The 19,715-nt window shown below is 37.9% G+C and overlaps 2 protein-coding genes across 4 annotated transcripts; one reads left to right on the forward strand and one right to left on the reverse strand.

Annotated features, from left to right (window-relative positions):
• Window positions 1–295: 295 nt before the first annotated feature.
• Window positions 296–6,061, reverse strand: LOC131775461 (sulfotransferase 1C2). 2 transcript variants are annotated; one of them, XM_066162941.1, is made up of 4 exons: window positions 5,742–6,061; window positions 3,726–4,070; window positions 2,898–3,085; window positions 296–1,894 (listed from the first exon to the last, which is right to left on the reverse strand). In XM_066162941.1, the coding sequence occupies exons 1-4, from the start codon at window positions 5,920–5,922 to the stop codon at window positions 1,616–1,618; spliced, it is 993 nt and encodes a 330-aa protein (XP_066019038.1). In that variant the 5' UTR covers window positions 5,923–6,061; the 3' UTR covers window positions 296–1,615. The 2 variants fall into 2 exon arrangements, with proteins under 2 accessions (XP_066019038.1, XP_058947560.2); XM_059091577.2 differs by having other exon boundaries at window positions 300–1,894; window positions 2,991–3,085.
• LOC136279317 (uncharacterized) lies at window positions 5,878–19,270 on the forward strand. Of its 2 annotated transcripts, none has more exons than XM_066162939.1 (4): window positions 5,878–6,520; window positions 11,049–11,687; window positions 12,993–13,442; window positions 13,790–19,270. In XM_066162939.1, exons 2-4 carry the CDS (start codon window positions 11,102–11,104, stop codon window positions 17,911–17,913), a joined length of 5,160 nt encoding a protein of 1,719 aa, XP_066019036.1. In that variant the 5' UTR covers window positions 5,878–6,520; window positions 11,049–11,101; the 3' UTR covers window positions 17,914–19,270. The 2 variants fall into 2 exon arrangements, with proteins under 2 accessions (XP_066019036.1, XP_066019037.1); XM_066162940.1 differs by lacking the exon at window positions 5,878–6,520 and adding an exon at window positions 10,447–10,762.
• The last annotated feature ends 445 nt before the right edge of the window (window positions 19,271–19,715 follow it).

Genomic DNA, 19,715 nt, shown 5'->3' on the forward strand with positions numbered 1-19,715 from the left:
TCATGTTGCCCAAGGCGCCACACTCGCGGGCGAAGGGACGCTCGTGACGAAGGTTGATGGAAGAAACACTACCCCCTGTCCTTGGACTGCCCAAATGGACCTCATGATATTTACTAAATGGATAACCCTACGAAGTCCTATTTCAAATGATTTCTGATGAAAGCACTCCACTTCTTTAGACAGTTAAGTTCTTAATACAACCGGAGCTTTTCCGTTATAGGTAATTGTTTCTCTTAAAAGTCAAACCTCGCCTTCAAGTCTAAGCGGGGAATGGAAATATCGTGTTATCAAAACAAACAAAATCACAATGTTTATTAAGTACAAAAATACAGGAATGAAAACGACGGAGGTTATCCCTATCGAGGGCACTACCTAAATAAAATAAAAATAAGCTGTAATAAAATAGATTTGTAAGAACTAGCGAATGTCTAGCTTAATTTACAAAACGTCCTTGATTTAGTTCGAAAACCTGATGCTGAAAACCTGCTCTTCAACTATCTCTTTGGGAAGCGCATTCCACAGTTTGGTAATTCTGACGAGCCCTACGAGTGAAAAAACAATTTACTCTAGCTAATGGCTGTGTTAATTTGTCTACTTAGCGTCAGTATCTTACCTAAGTTGTCCACCTCTATTATATACACATAGCGTGTTGCTTCGGCCTCGAGCTTCAACTCGTTCACGCTTTTGGTTGTTGTAAAATACATGTACGTATTGTTAAATCTGTAAAAAGGATCTCAGCTGGGTGATGGTCAAATTACGGCTTACGGTTAATTTCTTCCCGTTGAAGTTAGAACAAAAATATTTACGGTTAATTATTTCAGCGACTTACTTTTAAAATTTTTCACTAGAGGCTCCTTCACTCTAATTGCACAGTGGCCATTGTCTCAGTATTGTAGCGGGAGTTAAATTCCACACGTGTTAATCGATAAATAGCCAAGGGTTTATAAGACATCCGGAATAGGGTCATGAAAGCTAGTGGGAGATTTGGTGCAAAAAGAGATAAAAATAGTACTAAAGCCTGGATCCCTGCAGTAAAATAACTCTAAAATAGCATCGTCTTTGCATTGCTTTTTGGTACTGAAATACATTTGCAGTCCTCTAATGGTTATGATCCAAAGTTGAGATCCTATGAAAATCCTATTTGTTTGAAAAAGTTCCCTCAATAATTATTATCAATAAGTTTATGTACACTTGATGTCTTTACCACAACTTCAGAGGTACTCACAAGTCATAACTTAATTATGAAGCTGATTATTAACTTGTTGGAAGATAATTAAAAGAGTCTTTATCTGGTTCTCTCTGTCCTCCACCTAAAAAACACTCTGATGGCAAAGTCAACAAAAGAAGTCCTAAACGAAAATATCCACATTAGGGAAAATACACTGAGCATTCGTCAAGATCAGGGGTTCAGCCCGATTAAGTATCTGTGGTGTGTAATTGAAATTAACTTTAAAATTAACTTTAGTTAGTTGAAAGATCTTTCCCTCAAAGATATGTCACTCTGCAAATGCAGACTCTTCATTTTGACCACTAGACTGGAATGACATAAGTTATGACAGTTTGAGACAGATGATAACGTTCATAGTGCCCATGCACAGCAGAAAATTATGATGTGTCACAGTTCAAAGTCCAACTCAAGTCCAGATCCTTTCAATTTTGCCATTACTTCCTTCTCAAATCTCTCGTTCAACTCTGGGGTGAAGTGTTCCTTCCAGTTACCAACCACACCCTTCTGGAGAAGCTTTGGACCATCTTCCTTGCCTCGTAACAAGTAACTTTGAACATTCTTCATCATTCCTTTAAAAGTGCACTGCTCAGCAATGAGATTGGCGAGATCATCTGGCAGAGGCTTGTTAAGGAAATCAGCAATTATACGAACATTGGACAGGAGATCCTGGGAAATATAATCACTCCTTCATTATCAATCCATCTTTTAGAACAGATACTTAGAATCTCATGATCAACTACAATTATAGCACAGACTCTCCCTTTTTCTCATATCAGGCTGGCCAAACTAGCTGCAAAAAGGAGGGTAAATGAAGATGGGAATGTTCAACTTATCCTTGTTTTCAGGTTCAGGGAAACAGCTAGCTGAGGTGTGGTTAGAATAAGGAACATAAAATGTATTACTTATAACAACTTAGCATGCCATGCAAATGTGCAATAGAATTGAAATAGAGTAAAATTGACTAAAAGTGTAACATAACCATCACAACAAACCCCTAAATTACTCCTCTTTAAGAGGTGACCAAAATAGAGGGTTCAAAATGGCACGACACTAGTAGTTAAGAGAAAATGAAGCTAAACCTAGGTATATAAAGTAAAATTCATTGAACAGTATGAGCAGTTAGAAAAAAACATCTTATTTAATATTAAGTCTTATCACTGTGGTGTACAATTTTGCTTCTCTGAATCAAATGGTGTATTGTTAAGCATCTTTATTCTCATTTTTACAAGTATCTTTGAATTCCTTAGATAGATGACCCTTTATGTTAGATAGCTGTCAACTATTTCAAAGTGTTATTTTCCATATAAAAAATACAAAATAAAAGGTACAAAAAATGAATGAAAAAATATAGGGGAACATCTTTTACAGGTGTCTCTCCATAAACAGAGAGTTAACTGTATGCTGCAAGCTAAACTTTTGCATTAAAGGCATTTTAATTTACTTGATTGCATTATCTGACTTCAATTTTTGCTTTCCATGAGTAATTATGGGCATCTATCAAACTCTTCTCATACATTTAATAATATGTTCAAAAAGTTGAAATGTTCATAAAAAGTCCACTTTTGTTTATTCATTAAGTTTTGAAAATGTTTTTCTTACAGCTATTAATCTAATTTTGGTTGTCATTTTCATTGCTGTTACTATTGTTACTTGTATATTTTGCACTTACCAAATCCAATGTAAAGCTGGACTCACAGTGCTCCAACAAACAACCAGTCATCCACTGCAAAACTGAGGGTAAACATAATTTGAATGCACATACCTTTTGAAGGTCTTCATATTTAAGGAAAAGAACATTAGGATCATGTTTGTGCTCCCACCATCCAAGAACATGATTACTCCACTGGCTCCACATGGCTAAGTAATGAATTAAAATATAAAAGAGATAAATGACACTGAAGTTAATTCCTCAGATAATTATCCCTAGTCTAACCAAATTTAAGGCAGTAAAACCTCCATTCTGGGACCCAGGCAAGTGTCTTCTGAATAGATGTGTCTCCTGAATAAAAGTTAGGCTGGGGTTGTCTAATAATCATTTAACCAGCCCAAAAAATAGCATCATTTTTTCATTATTCTGGCTTGAAATCTTCTGAAGTCTTTATTTCAAGAAGCTAGATAATGTATGAAAAAACATCTGCAATTAAGGAGAAAGAGGGTCTGGGCCATTATGTTTGCATATGGAGCAGTACATTGGCAAATTCCTAAAGCCAAGCACCAATAAAGGGACAACTGTCATTACTGGAAAGCTGGTGGTAGGTTGGAAATCCATGCAAATACATCTTCTTCTGTGGCACAAATACTTCGGTAAAATGTATCGAGTAATAAATTGAAGGAACTGGTTTCTGCAATGTTGCTGATGCCAAGCAGTCTTATATCTTTTTCTCTCTGGCCTTCAGCTACCTGAATTTGAATTCTATAATTTTTGTAAACATTAGGATGTATTAAACAGTAATCACTTAGTCAGTGCAAACAAAACTCTGAAATATGATGTGCTTACTTTTGCCCTCAATAAACAGCTTCACATAATATTCCCATGGTGCATTCAATCCTGTAGAGGATCCAAGGCTTTTCATAAATTTATAGCTTGAGACTGCTGCATCTTTAGGATTACGAGCAATGTAAATATATTTACAGCTTGTGTCCTTGTTTTTAGCTTTAGGGATGGCTTCATAAGAGAGGTGGGTCTTTAGAAGACGAGGGCTTGGTAAAGTTTTAATGTCAGGCTGAGTTGACTTTGGGTTGGTTGCCTCTTCCACAAATGGGACACGATCTTCAATTTTACCACTGTTGATTTCTCCATTGTGATAAATCTGCCAGACAATTTCTTGAACCCAGGTAGTCCCTTGGACAAATACAGAATTTAACTAATTCAATACCTCACATTGCCTCTTACAGCATGGCCATAGAAACCTCCCAGTATTCAGTATTAAAGTCAATGAAAGAAAAAAAATGATAACAAAATGAATAAAAACGAAGGCAGGCATATTTTGGCTTTATCATTTTGAATGACCTAAGCACAGATTTAGACAATCTATGAATCCAAATGTCAACATGGTGGGAAGATGACACTTATTTATACACCCAGATGGAGAAGGGAAATGTAAAGGTGCAGTAACTTGCCCAAGAAAACTACACAACGAAACTCAGGTCAAGGTTTTTCAAATGGACCATTGATCTTGGAATTCAGACAACTAGACATCAAGCCATCATGTCTGGCTTCTTCACCCTGATATGGGTATGATAGAACCTGTCTATCTTAATTTGTTCATATTTTATTTGGTATGACAAATAGGATAATAATTTATCATAATGTTCCTTCAGGTGAAGGGGAATTGGGATACTGGTTACCAATGTAACTTCTAACTACCTCCAGTTCCAAAACTTCATGAAATCTTATTTATGACAAATCTTATTTACTGCGAATAATCTCACTTACCAGTAATAATCAAAGATTACTAAGGTGCATTCAATCTCTAGTAAAAGTTTTTTTTTATTGTACTTATGGCACAGAAGAAAAGTCGGTGTCTTCAGCTCAAGGCAGCCAAGAAAACATTAGTACATGAGATTGAGGCTATCTGTGCCACATAGCCAGCCAGCCAGTCCGCCCACATAAATTTTTTTTCAGGTTCACTTTCTGAAGCTTAGATACCAGGCTCAATTAGGTAACCAAGCCTTCTTATGGTTTGTTTACAATTCTATACTCACCTCCCCCAACTGGTTGAAGTGCAATGGGGGGGGGGGGCAGACAAGGAAGGGAACATTTTTGTCACTTGCACAAGAAAAACAAACGGGAAGTCATCTATTAATCCAATTTTTTTTGTAGTTTTCACGGGAAATAGTATTACCTTATCTCGCTGCGCTCCGTTCAAAGTTGTCTCAGATGTTGAGGCAGTCCAGGGAAAAATTTAAACATTAGCTCAGTTTTGTGCAATCAGATTAATTGTTGCTCAGAGTGCATTATTTCATGACAACGTACTTCAACAAGTTAGGTATACATATAGTATATGCCACGAAAGCAAATGATTTCTGGTGTTATCGCTAATTGAGATATCAGATCAAGGAAGTATAAGGTTATTAATAAAGAGTTAAATTTTAGCTGAAAGCTTTTCGAGTTATTGATTTGACAATTTATTGTACGTTGTAAAATTACAAAGCAAAACAATTAATGTAGGTTGTAAAACACTAAAATACTTACTTACCTTTCGGTCTCAAAACGTTTTTCTCTTTGCTGCTTTAAAAATTTGAGCTTGTGTTTACTACACGCCGAAGTTCCTTGTATTCTCCAGTGTAACAAAAAAGATCACGCAAGCAAGAAAAGGCTTGGGCACAAATTCAGTAGGCTTGGCTGCTGCGTTGAGCCACGATTAGTATGTGTTCTCCTTTGTCGAACGCAATAAAGTCTCTCATTTACTCATGTGTAGCAAACATTTAGTCAGACTGACCGCCATTTTACGCGAGGGGTCATCTATCTTATGAAAGACACAAACAAACGTTGTCAGTAGACACAACTCACCTGATTTGGGATAGCTTACAACGAACACATCGTCCGGTCTGGTCTGAAAACCAGTAATAAAGTCATGAAGTAACTGAGGATCCGGGACGAAATATGCAGGAATTCTTAATCCCAAGATTTCAACAGTTTTATCTGAAGTCCACTCCCCTTCACTTTCCTGAAGAACTGGAAAAGTCGACATGGTGTCACGACGCACGAAAATGTCACTCCTGCACGAACGATAAAAGAAATTCAAAGAGGCTCAATATTCACCCCTGCGGGCCAATGATTAAAACTTTGAAGAGGCTCACATTGGATCTTTGTCCTCCTGATAAACGAAATCGGAAGTAGCCCATATCATCGATGATCACATGACTATGGTCACGCCACTGCATTGTCACTAACCGTAGGGAAACTTTTGAAGAACAACAAGCGATAGAAAATTAATTTAAAAAAATCGAAAGGGCTCAAAACATAGTGGGGATGAGGTAAAGGTCTGTAGCAGAAAATTACTTTGTATGCTAAATTTACCCCTGATACCCCGCGCATTCTATCCATGAAAAATCTTATCCAAATTCTTTTGTTCTGCCTCTTACTAAATAAGGCATGGATTCCTGCAGGCGTTTTCATGACGGCTTCTCACGGTCGGTTAGGCCTTACAGGCCTGGGACGAGATAACCAGGAAGTAGGGAAAACACGAATCACTTTCCCTTTCTCGCACTTGGTGTGTTCTTGGGTATTAGATCCTCTTTAAAAGATAATGATTGAAGATTAGCTTCAGATATAATGCAGCTTTGAAGGTAAGGGAACGAAACGATGTTTTTGATAAAGGAACTTGAACCGAGTAGTCAATAGCGCGTGTGTGCTGGGTACACTTCCCGTCTTCCGAATGAAGACTGACGAGAGGCTGTTTTTGATGTTCTCTGCCGCACAACTCTTGTAAATTTTTCAATATTCAACTAAATTCACACCAGTTCAAGGATCAAATGTAAACTATTTCGCTTCTACCCATCTGCCTTAGGTGGCATTCTCGGTATGGGATGGTGTGAAACAATCATGAAGTCTTTCTTAAACGTAAGGATAAATCTTTCCCAAGTCTTTTGTGTAGAAGTTCTTCATCTTTACATCAATTTTTTTGAAGCTGTACCTTCTGCTAAAAATATACGATGTAAATATGATAACAAAGTTGCCTTATTGAACTGTGGATCGCGGCTTTTTGTGCTCAGTTAGAGGCAGCTGAACATGTGCTTATTTCTTTCGTTGGCGGAGGTGCTACAGCATTTGATGGATTACTTTATTTATGGATATCTATGTACGTTAAAAATTTCGTCTGCATTAATTGCAAGAAGAAACATTTAATTCTACTTTGCTAAACTAACTAATATATTATGAAGATAAAACCTGTCATGTCCCAAAGTTATTTTCCGAGGATGCCGTGTCTTATTCGAAGTTGTAATGACGTACGTAGCGCATTGGGCTGAAAGAATTTGTTTGCCTCCACCAAAAGTCTCGACATTTGTCAGTCCTGGGCGTACTGAAAAACAGAAAAATATTTGTTAACCACAAAGTATCAATTACATGAATGCACAAATTGTACCTGAGGTCTACTTGGACATGGAGATTCTGCTTGAACGCAAAATTGGGAACCATGATTGTTATATTCTTAGCGTCCTGAGTACTGATCATCATTCATGCAGCATCCAGTGGTACAAATCTTCTGTCATCACCATTTGATTACTGCGTAAAAAGGGAATTTCAGTTTTGGCGGCCTTCCTCTTGAACGAATCAAATTTAAGAAGGGAGATCAAATTTTCTTGATTAATATTTTCCTTTAAATCATAATTTAAAAAATCTGTCAGATTTTACACATGACACAAATTTGTCACATCCAAGGTGGAATGATGGCACTAAAATATGGTAGGAAAAATTCACTCAGCACACCTGTCACAGAATTGATGACAGATATTTTTGCAAAATACACCAAAATTTGAGCAGTGCACCAAGGCCCTAAGGAAACTGCAGAACACAGATCATGAGATTGGCTGTTCCACACCCGAGCACTACTGTATCTGAAGCATCTTTTAAAATAATTGGTGTGGGGCTGTGGAGGAGCAAATCTTTTTAAATTCCTGATTGAAATTCCTAAATCAGTAAGAAGTAAGGTCATTTTCAAATAAAAATTGAAATCTTAGATATTTGGGGGTCATTCAGTATATAGTCTTTGCTGCAATCAGTTGTTTGTAGGCTTTTAACCCTTTGACTCCCAAGATCTTTTTAGCAATTCTCATCACTGTCTGCCATATGATTTTTATGATGTTAATTTGGAAAATTTATTATTGGATCAAGTGATAATCCCCTTATTAATCAATGTTTCTTTATTCTCATCTCTTGTCTAATTTATATTGTATTGATATTGTAAGGAGAAATTCTGTCTTCAGTTGGTTACTCATATGGCAGTTTAAGGGTTAAGTCATAACCATATGCAAGCCTTGAAGAGGAATTTTCTCGTACATTCCAGAATGTTCTGTCATTTATCAAGTTAATTTTTGTGCTTACTGAGTGAGTAGTGTGGATAGTCCAAGCATGCTAATTCATAAATATGTCTATATATTAAGTGAAGCTTGTATCAAGCTGTTGTTGTTATTGCTTGGTAAGGGGTAAATAAAGCTGTGTTGCTGACTACAAGCCTGCGGGCTGAGTAATAGTGTAGTATGTACCCAGTAATACATTTTTCTCAAACATACAACTGCAAATTTTGGGAACGAACATTATGCATCCCTAGGGATCAACCAGAGTATCTGCTTTGATTTTTCTTCTTGAAAGACCGATGTAACAATGTAACAGCACTTAACTATGTCTTGGTTTTTCTTATGCTAGGAAATGTTTGGTGTTCAACTTATCATTAGGCAGGGGCATTTCAGGGCATACCCATTTGCCAGACCAGTAAATTTTCAAGAAATTCATGCCAGCTCTAGGCTTCTCCACTAGATTAACTATGATCATTGTGTTAGTTTCAAAATACTTAGTTAATACACACTTTATTATTGTTTTTGTTCTTCATTTCTATTAATAAGTCTTTTGCCAGTTAATGATTATTATGCAATAAGTTTGTTATCTCTGATCAATTTCCATTTAAGTAAAGATTCTCTCTCAATCATTGCTACAAAATCATCGCTGCTAAATTGCTCCTAGATGATCACTACACGCTATTTGCTTCCATAAGGAGCTAGACCAAAGTGTTAGTCTCTATTTCTTTAACATTTACATTGTTTACCTTTTGTATGTATTATTTGTGTACTTCTCATATTTGGTTTTACGAGCCATTCATTTTTAGTTAGGTTAATGTTACATTTGGTGACGCATTTTTCTTAGTTTAGTTTTTGTATTTTCTTTTAATTTGAACCACACATACACAACCTTAACTGCTACTCTCATCAAGCAAAATTACATCTTAGCAATAAAGATCACTTGACATTGTGTGCATTCAAATTGTCTGCTCAGCCACTTAGGTAACCTTTTGAGGTTACACATTGGTCTTTATGACACTTGCTAAGCATTTACAACAATCTCCTAATTTACTGGGCATGTGTTAAAAAATGACTGATGGCCAGGTTTACCTGTATAGGTAATCGGTGGAATGATGTAGGTTGCCAGGTATTATAACAATAGTTTCAAATTGATTGTTAAGCTTATGAAGGTGACCCATGGAGATGCAATCAGAGCTTCAATTTTCTCTAAATGTGCTACATATCACAGCTGTTAATAACACACATTTAACATATCACTCCAACTGTAAGTGCCTGTTGTTTTCAAATTTGAACCTCGATAATCTGGACCTTGATAATTTGGACCTCGATCATCTGGATTTTTTGATTGTGGGGACTCCCTTCTCTGGTGCCATTTTTTCATGAATATCACTTAGTTGCATTATAGATTTATAACAAATTTTTCCCAGCAGACAAAGAAGATGTACTCAATCAGTGTTGATGCCATTCCATAAATGCAGCTTCAAAGTATGATATAATTTACAACATGCTTACCTTGTCAGTTGTGGCATGAAACAAACTGATTTACATCAGCATTTTAGCCCATGAAACATTGTCATTGTAGAACATTTTTGTATATACTTAGGCAAATTTTGGCAATGATGCAAAATGATATGAGAATGTACTTTGATTCTTGTTTAATGTTGACTAAACAATATGTATTCAGTTTTTTTAATAGCTCATTTAAAGTAATATTTTCATTTATCCAGACATGAATTTTCCAGGCTATTTATCCCAGTTCTCACAAGGCTGGATATTAGAGGTTCAACTTTATATTAGGTGTCTTCTATTCATTATACCTTATTATATAAGTTTTTTTTTTAATTTTATGTGTTTTTTGGCTTAATTTGGATTCCTTGTACCAAGATTTATTATATTTGATCAGATTGAGATGTAACTTTTCTGAGAAAATGATGGCCTGGTTTATTTTTGTTCATACTGCATAACACATACATGAATGGTTCCTATCAATTTGACCCACGAAAAGTGCTCATTCTGCATGAGTTTTTTCAGCTCCAGTATAGATGGACTCGCTTTGGTGTGTGTGCTTTTTCTTTCTTATCTTTGCTGGAGGACCTAGAAGGATCCTATGCACAGTACAACTCTGACCTAGGATGATACTGTAGGGAACTTGCCTTCCTTTGCTGTGGCTTGGGTTTGATTACCAATCCCTTTGTCACATGTACATTGAGTCTGCAGTGGTTGCTTTTTGTCCTTTCTCAAAGGTTTTTCTCCCTGTAATCAATCATTTCTCTCCAGCATTGCATCAAATATTTCAATTCAACCGAGAATGTTCAGAGTGAAGGACCACTATGTGAATTTGTGCAGCTCCTAATTTTGTTTTTTTTTAAGTAGGGGCTTTTATTTAGTGACACAGGGTCTGCAATACATTCAGAAGTGAAGAAGTTCAATTCATCACCATAATGCGAGCTTGAGTCATGAGCCAAGCTAGGGAAGTTCAAAATCTTTTCTTTAAAAGTGAATCATGCCTGTAAGGTAATTTATTTTATGATCAAACCTAATATTTATGAAACTTCATGTATTAAAGCTAATTAGGACAGGGAATTTGAGTATAAGTAAAGTGGACAATGGACCATAAACCCCTTCAGAATCTTATGGGTTGGTGCCTGGAAGCACAACGTAAAATTAATTAATAAATAATTACTTATAAATAATAAATTGATAAATTAATCCATCTTTTGACTACTAAACGATTCGGTCGATCATTTAATCATTAAAGTGAATCAATCATTAAGCCAAGGATTTTCTTTTTTCCTTTCAGAGCTCGGTTTATTTGCCTTAAGCTGTTGACAGCCTCATCTTTGGAATTCTATCATGAACGTTTCTGACAACCAGAAAAGATGGATAGTCTTCGGGATTGCTCTAAACAAGGTTCTGGTCGCAAAAATACGAGCGTTTGTTGAACAAGAGATTCGGAAGGAGTATGGAAATCTTCAAACCAGCCATAATATCCATACTCAGAGCTATAGAGGGCGACTCCAAAGGCACACAGTTGCTTTAAAGTATGAGAACATTAATGGAAACGACACATTACCCAGGAAACCTGATGGAAAGTATGACTATCCCAGGTTTGACTTCCAGGTGACGTCACATATTGACCTTGCCAAGCTGTATGTGGAGAATTACATGGCCAAGTTCAACGCGTTCAACGAGCACTGTGATGCATCAGCCGTGCTCACGCTACTTGGTAAAGTTCCCGTGTTTCCTGCTGTTGTCCAGACTACAGCTGGTGATGTAAGAAAGGCCAGAAATGCCTGGGCGCACTGTGTGTTTAGTGAGTGGGACCTAGTAGGTTTTCAGCAAAGCTTTGCTGACGTGAATCAGCTGGTGAAATCTCTGGGCCTGCCAAGTGCCCATGAGACTACAATCTTAAGAGAGCTGAATGAGTGGCAACACAAAGGTAACTTGTATTACTCTTTAAAGTATCCTTTGATTTAAGACATTGCCTTACTGCTGATTGCAATCTAACAGGAGAGAATACCAAACAAGAATAAAGAAGAATTTACACGGATTGTAGGAATTTCATAGGTTTATTTAATTTAATCAGCGAGAATCTTCGCAGTGTATTTTCTTTAATCGCTCTTATCACTTCCTGCATAACATTGACAAAACAGAAGGCAGCTATTTTGAATTTTAGTGCCTCTGCTATAATCACCTCGTGACAGCTAGGTAATCATACTGTAACTCACCATCAAAATAAGCGAGTAGCACTTACTAGTTTTTGTATAAATGGCGTGATGAATAAACTAGTTTTTGAGAACAGCATGTTCACCGATGACGAAAGCTATGAAATAAGCATTCGTGCGTGGGTTTGCATTCAGAACGCGACAACTTGTTGCAAACGACGCCTTAGCTGATTCTACAGATTTACAGTACACTGAGAATAGATTTATTTTGAACAAATTCCCAAGCGACGGATGTTTCTACAAACGAAGGGAGAAATAGCTACTTTGATAAAAGAATTCCGTTGGAAAATGATAAATCATTTATATATTCCGATTACGAAGTCGCATTGGTAATAGAACTTTGGGAAGGTCGGTTCGAACGGCGACTGCAACGAACAAGTTTGCTTGTCGTTGGTAGCCGTGTAGTATTTTAGTGCTCTTGAATTGTAGCCTATTCTTTAAACAATAAACCGCCAACAATAGTAAAACAGAAGGACTACCTCATACATACTAATGAGGTTGATGTCTCAAAGTCGTGCGCGCACGACTTTTTGACGCGCACGATTTTTTTATTCGCAATTGCATGCGAGTTTTGGCGCGTTTAATTCGCGTTTTTCGGTTAACGTATACGTGAGCGGTACTGTACCTTTAAAAGTATCCTTTGATTTAACACATTGCCTTACGATTGACTAGGTGGAAATGTTTACTGCTGATTGCTTCCCGACTCCCTCGAGAAGCAATGCAGACACATTCAGAGAGCTCTTTGAGAAGGCATACTACGGGTTAAAGTAGTTATGTTGTGATATTTTGAGCTACTTTTTTGGTCAGGTCGCCAAAAATTGTCGCCAATTCGAAGGAAAATTTAAAGGTAATTGGTTTCTTGGGTCGGAAAAAAAATCTTACAGAAACTCAAACACTAAGAGTTAACGATGTGGTGATTTACATGGATTGCAAGTAACTTGCTTGCAAAGCTTAATTTGTATCTCACGAGAAGCATCAGCTGTGACCTATCTCATTTCCGTATGATTCTTTTCACACAGGTGCCATACTGTGCATGAACGCTACTGTCGACCCTGATCTGGTAAAGGCTGTTCAACAAGATTTCGTTGCTCTCAAGAACGATGTTGATAAACTTGCATTTGAAAAAGAGGAAGAAAGACAGCAATTGCAGACTGCACTTCTGTGTATTATTACAGCTGTAGAGAAACTGGACAGAAGAGTTTCCAAAATAGAGGAAGATCAACAACTCATGGAGGACGATCAACGCTCCCTGACTGCGCAAGTCTTTCAGCTTGGAGAAACTCTGGACACAAGACTTTCGTTGGTGGAGCAAGAACAAGTAATCATCAAAGAGAACCAGAATATACTTTGTGAAAGATTTGACACCACACAAGACCAGATAAGTAAACTGCAGTCAGATCAAGAAGACATGGAACGACACATCACTTATTTGGGAGATCAGAACTCAAGAAAAACCCAAATTAGCAATGGTAATGCGAGCTTTTCATTTTATCTTAGTTTATCTGAGAACACCCACTCGCTAAATGTTTCAAAATTCATAACTAGAGCAAATTTACCTTCGTAACTGATCTTTAAGTTGAGATCTCCTTAAGTGCATTCATACTTTTTCTGCTTCGCATGAGAACCACAAGGTGTGCTAATGAGTTACGTTTTCTATGCTTAAGACTCTTCCAAAGATTCCATTATGGAACTTTGCAACTTAAAAGCATCTCGATGTGGAAAAGATTGTCAAAATTAACAATATGTACATAGACAGTCGTTCAATGTAATTTGGGTGAACTTAAGCCTGAACATGTCTTCCGTTTTGATGTTTCAGAGATTGCCAGTTGTGAAGCAGACATTAAATTTTTTGCTGAGCGTCATCATCCAGATACTAGAAAATGGTTTTTGAACGATTTTCACAGATGGTTTGAGAATCGTGGAGGGTCCAGAGCGTATGTACTTCTTGGCGATGCGGGAGTCGGCAAGAGTGTGATGGCCGGTGTTCTGGCACAGAAATCAAGAACGACTGGAAACTTAGCGTCTGCCTATTTCTGCCGCCATAATGATGGCACAAGAAACAATCCCAGGTATCTTCTAGGGACCATTGCCTGTCAACTTTGCAAATGTAATGCTCAGTACAGTAACTTTGTGGGAGGGGAGGGTGGCATTAGAAGTTGTTTGGGCAATTCTGAAATGGGTATTCAGGAATTGTTTACAAAATTGTTACAAGAGCCATTAGACAAATGCAGTGACTCTTGCAAGAGAATGTTGATCGTTATTGACGCTCTTGATGAGACGAAATATGAGTCCAGGGATGATTTTCTCGATCTCATAATGCACCGTTTTCCCTTGCTTCCACAATGGCTTGTTTTCTTTATTACCAGTCGTCCTGAGGACACTGTGCAAGTAAGATTAAAGGAGTACAATCCCTGCATTAAAATCTGTGCGGGGAACAGCGAAAACCTTGAGTTTTATCAACAGCACGAACTGGACATTAGACTATACTTAGAGAAAAGCGTCGACTTCTCTTGTCTACCCTTTTCGGCGGAAGACGTAGCGACGAAGTGCAACGGATTATTTTTGTTCGCTTACTACCTTGAGAGAGTTCTCAAGGATCAACTCTATTCAGGTAAGATAAGTCAGCTCACTGATCTTTTCCCGGGAGATATTGGGGAGTTTTTTCGGCATAATTTCACGAGAATTTTTCGCAAAGTAGGCGCAGATTTGTACAAGAAGTTGTTTGGTTGTGCTATAGCCGCTCCCTCGCCCCTTCCTGTCTCGTTTATCTCGTACATTTTACAAAAAGAAAATTCTGATCTCGATGAGCAAGAAGTAATTGATGCCTTTTCGACATTTTTGGTTGTAAGGACTTCCGATCAGACTTTCGCCTTTTTACACAGTTTGATCCCTTCGTGGTTGACTGACAAGAAGAAAGCCTTAGCGAGGCTATCTGTTGATAGGAATAAGGGAGGTAGGTACTTCAGGGATATCATCTCTGAAGTTCTCTCAGACGCTATTGCGAATCAACAGGGGGAATGTCCTTCTTCCATGGAAAGAGATGTACTTGAGTACTGTGATCAAATCGGCGTCCGTCTTTTGTGTGATTATGGCGACAGTGATTCTCTGAAGGTCGTTTTCAGGTACTTGACAAATTACCAAGTTATTGCGAGGAGATTAAAAACGAAGGGCATCGAGATATATTCTATCATTGGCGATGTGAAGCTTGCAATTTGTTGTGACGAAATTAGTGACAGAGAGAAGGAAATTCTTCGAGAGATATGCATATTCCTTGAAAATAACGTAGACGTTCTCCTACGAAGTCCGCAACTTCTACATTGCTGCTTACAAGAATCTTCTAAAACTGTCAAAGAAAACCTTGTTTTTCCAGACAGTAGAGGGGCTACTAAGGTAGATCACCGTTTGCTTTCTTTTTGTGGACTTGAAATCCTGTCAGAATTTGACTGCTTTTCTTTGTCACCTAATAAGAAGTTGATGGCTAGAGCAAGAAAGGGTTTCCTTTCCTTATTTGATACGTCTACGTTCGAGGAAGTTCAAGGCCCTACTACTCTAACAGGAATAGTAGATGATATTCATCATTTAAAGTTTTCGCCGGACGGTAAGTTTATATTTTTTGGAAGGCTTGACAAATGGTTCTCCTTGGAGGAAGGTTGTGTTAAGGAGTTTTCCCAGTTTAATGCTCAAAAGCAAATTTGCTATAAATGGAGTTATTTCCTTAACGGTTCCAGGTATATTGCTGTGCAAGCAGGTCACCCTCCAACCGGAGCTCATTCTAGAACCTGCCTGATAAACATATTTTGTTTGTGGGCCATCTATGAGCTCGAACGTAAGTATTGCTTACGTAAAGGTTCAGTTCTTTTTTCTGGCTGGCGTGAGACATGCAATTTCCAATTTTTATATAGGTTTGAACTTTTACATAATTTTCTTCAGTTTTTGGAACCCAAATTGCACAATTTGATAGAAGTCGTAATTGAAACAGTCATGAAATCTAAAGAATGTCATAAATCTCGCCTCTGCCAAAACTGCCTTAAATTCGAGGAACAGAATGAGGAAGAAAACCTTAACATTGTTCGTCAGCGTGTCCTCGACCTTTACCAGGAGATGTTCGAGGTTCAGGTTTGGGATGTAACAAGAGGAATATCTTTTCTGGAGAAAGCGTTTCTCGAGAATGGGGTACAGCTGACCCCAATGTTCTTCTTGTACCACTTGAGCGCTGCCGTAGAGTGCGAAAGCAGATTTTTATACCAAGAAAACAAGAAATTGTCTTGTCATTCCATTGCTCAAGCCATATTAGTGGGGTCGCAAGTTCCCGCTGCTGACCGAAAGTGGTTTGCTGATGAGGTTGATAAAGAAACTCCGTTTAGCTTATATTCGAAAAGGAAACTTGAAGTACTTAACAGATATTTTTTATTAGACCACCATCTCCTAGACAACGGAGCAGTGGAGCTCGGGAATCATATCGTCGAGGAATGGAGATCGTCTTCGTTAGATCGGAAGTGGTTTATTTCTCGCTCTATATTTGGAGAGTTTGATATCTTCAAGGAGGAAGACAAGAAATTTATCAAAAAGTTTGCTTCTAAAAACGTCGAACACTGCGTCTTTTTGGAAGACAGTAACGCTCTTCTCTATTACACCCGTGCACAATCGCTACAGATCAAGTATCTTGAAAGTGACATTGTGCTGACGAGCGTCACCGGGCACAGCCCATTCTTCCACCCATCCACAAAACAAATTGTATATTGGTTTGTTGAGCAACATGGTGAAACAATCAATTTCCTGAGAGATGCTCCAAAGGATCTGATACAGTTCCTTTTGCTTCTAACTACCGAGGGAGTTTTTAATGGTACATTCATTTCAGCTGCCACTGTTTTTTCCCTCTCACCTAAGTTTTGTGAAACAGTTGGTAAAGAGGACGTTGTTCCTTTTGTCCCTGTAAAGAGTGTTGTATTTTCTCAAAGTGGCGGTCTAATTGCCTGTCATCTGGGACCTAAACTTTACATCTGTAATATTTTTGATGATGCGTTCTCTCATTTATTGTGTGAAGACCAGTGTGAATGCGATAGTTGTCATTTAACATTTTCACCTGACAGCACTTTACTTCTTCATTATATCCAGAACAGCAATGATATTCTACGCTTCCAGGTGTGGAATGTTCATAGCAGGGCTCTTATTGTGACATTCGACTTGCCAGCTGTCGAATCACTGATTTCACCTTTAGATTGCTGTTGTCTGTCATCAGACAACACGAAATTAATCGTATGTGGGGGATTCATTATTGAAATCTGGGAATATGGTGCATCAGCTTGTCGCCTAATAGCTGGGATAGAACACCACGTGTTTATCTCAAACTATAGCGAGTTCACCTACTGTACAGTTTCGTCAGAAACTAATTTGTTAGCCTGTTGCATTACAGACAGAATTGCCCTTTGCCCGATGAATACACCTACAGATCAGTCTGTTCTGTTACTACCTCCTGCCCACTTAGGGAAAATCGAATTATGTCAGTTTGTGAAAGGAGGTCGTTACCTGATTTCTTATGGTGTTGATGGCAACGTGTTCCTGTGGGACTTGAACAGGTGTGAAGCTATTGCATTTGCGAAATTGTGTCTAGGAAGGGAAAGTATCAAAAGGCTGTGTGGATCTTGTGAGGGAGACAAATTCTTCTTCTTGACTTCTTCGGGTCGATTCGGTGTATTAACCCTTTGCGGACTGGAGCACTCGATATTGCTAAAATTGCCAACGCTAAAAGTGCAAAGCGAGGAAATGATGTTAGAGGAAAGTTGTGGGCAACAAAGGGAACTGCATGGACCAAAAGTTCTAACTCATGCCACTGACGACCTGAATGTTGTTGAATTTCTAGAAGAAATGAACTTAATGTGCGACAGTGAAGGTAACAGTGAAAGCAGTGATGATTGTGATGACATGGAAATGCTTGGTTGATCGAGTTAGCATAACTGAGTTTGTACAAGATCTGTTTATTCGATTCTTCTATTTCAAGTATAACAGCTTTCACAGTCCCATATAAGGGCAAGATCCTTTTAATTCCTTTTATGAACAGGGTCAAGACTGTTAGACATCAGATCCCATGTACGAGACAAACAAACACAAACAGAAAAAAGGAAAACGATTAAGACATAGAGTATGACAAACAGAGGAAAAAAATATTTTCAGAACAATTTATTTGTCCCAAAAAAGACACAGTGAACACTTTACTTTCTGCGATCACTAATTAATGAAACATAGAGTATTTTGGCTTGTGCATGTTATAGAAATAATGAGAAGATACGCGTAAGGTGGCTGCAATTAAAGAAATCACTGTAAAGGAGCCCCAAAAATTTCAGGCCTTGACGCTGCTCGAAACCGTGCCTCATAGATATATGTTGGGCGCTATCACTGACTGAGCAAGGAAGCCACAATTTGGTAGTGAGGCAAATATAGTAGGCTCTGCGTTCCCACAGAAAGAATGTGATGATCACGATGAAATGAAATACAAAGTATTTTTTTTATCATCCGCAGTGATCACATTCCTGTTCAGAAACGAAAGACCTACTCAAATTTGCGTCGTAAATTGAGAAGCACGTGTTCGAATCTCGTCGAGGCCCAATTTTTTTGAGGCTTCTTTTCTGCAATTGCATAATTGCAACTCACTTGCGAGGATTATTCTTTTTACTTTCTGTTTTGGACTGAGTATCTTAACATTTCTGCCGCCGCCTTTTTCCCCAATCGACATAAAATTTTGTTAGAAGTGAAGCCTATGCATGGAAACAGGTTGTGTTCTTTCGAGCAGTGCATGCGCATTTTTCGTCTTCTTTCGCATTGGCCCAAAGGTGAACGCAAAGACATAAAACTGTCATTTTTAATGTTTTAGTTGATTCTACTCATCATCCCTGGACTTTTGTACCGCTGTCTCATCAAATGCTTTTGACTACGAACTAAAATTAAAACGAGTCTCTATGGTTTTGAGACGATTATTCAATGTTAGTTGTGGGTATTTCGTCGAAACGCACATATCATAGTGTTTCGATATTGTACTTAGAAATAAGACTAAGGTTACTATTCATTTACGGTTATGAGGCTTGAAGGTTTAAGTGATCATCAATATGTTGGTTTGCCCAAACGTTCGCAAAATGTCATAAACAAATAGACCGTTTGAACTTCGCCTTTGAAATATTTCAAGACAAAAAAAGTTCCGTCTAGATTTTACCTTCCAGGTAGATGGGTATTTGTTAAGCAGTAAAGATCCTAAGTTATAGGTTAATGATTATAGGTCAATGAATAATATGAAAGTTTTGTTGTATATATTATTGTAATTAGTTTTATTATCTTTTTGTGTTGTGGAAAATCGTTGATTAGCCCTACGGCCAAACGTTTCATCCACAGTAACTGAAGTTACCTCTATCTAAAAAACAAATTTGAAAAAGCGTCTCGAGCAGTTTTGTGTAGAGAGCAATTCTTACAGAGAACGTCTACGTAAGTTTATCAAGGGCGGCGGAACAAGGGGAGGGGGCTTTTAAACTGTAATTAACTGTTATGGGGAAAAATCCTTCACGACTCCCGAGGAAGTCCTTTCACGGCTCCTGCCTTCCCTTCCCCTCTCCTGCAGTGAGTTCTCTTTCCGCCCTTCTGTCAGTTTGATGTAGTTCTCATTGTAGTTTTCAAAGATTGGAATTTTTTTTGAGAACATTCTCTCCTATTTTTTACCTTGTATAGAATATTTAACAGATATTGAAAAAGTGTCGTGC

This window comes from Pocillopora verrucosa, chromosome 3 (assembly GCF_036669915.1).
Source record: "Pocillopora verrucosa isolate sample1 chromosome 3, ASM3666991v2, whole genome shotgun sequence".
NCBI lineage: Eukaryota > Metazoa > Cnidaria > Anthozoa > Scleractinia > Pocilloporidae > Pocillopora > Pocillopora verrucosa.

Bases quoted from the DNA above. Each gene is read 5' to 3' on its own strand.
- LOC131775461 (XM_066162941.1), bottom strand. From the start codon at position 5,922: ATGTCGACTTTTCCAGTTCTTCAGGAAAGTGAAGGGGAGTGGACTTCA. The intron at 4,071-5,741 runs GTGAGTTGTGTC...TATTTGTCCAAG, and splicing joins TGTAAGCTATCCCAAATCAG to GGACTACCTGGGTTCAAGAA. The intron at 3,086-3,725 runs GTAAGCACATCA...TTCATTACTTAG, and splicing joins GCTGTTTATTGAGGGCAAAA to CCATGTGGAGCCAGTGGAGT.
- LOC136279317 (XM_066162939.1), top strand. From the start codon at position 11,102: ATGAACGTTTCTGACAACCAGAAAAGATGGATAGTCTTCGGGATTGCT. The intron at 11,688-12,992 runs GTAACTTGTATT...CTTTTCACACAG, and splicing joins GAATGAGTGGCAACACAAAG to GTGCCATACTGTGCATGAAC. The intron at 13,443-13,789 runs GTAATGCGAGCT...TTGATGTTTCAG, and splicing joins AAAAACCCAAATTAGCAATG to AGATTGCCAGTTGTGAAGCA.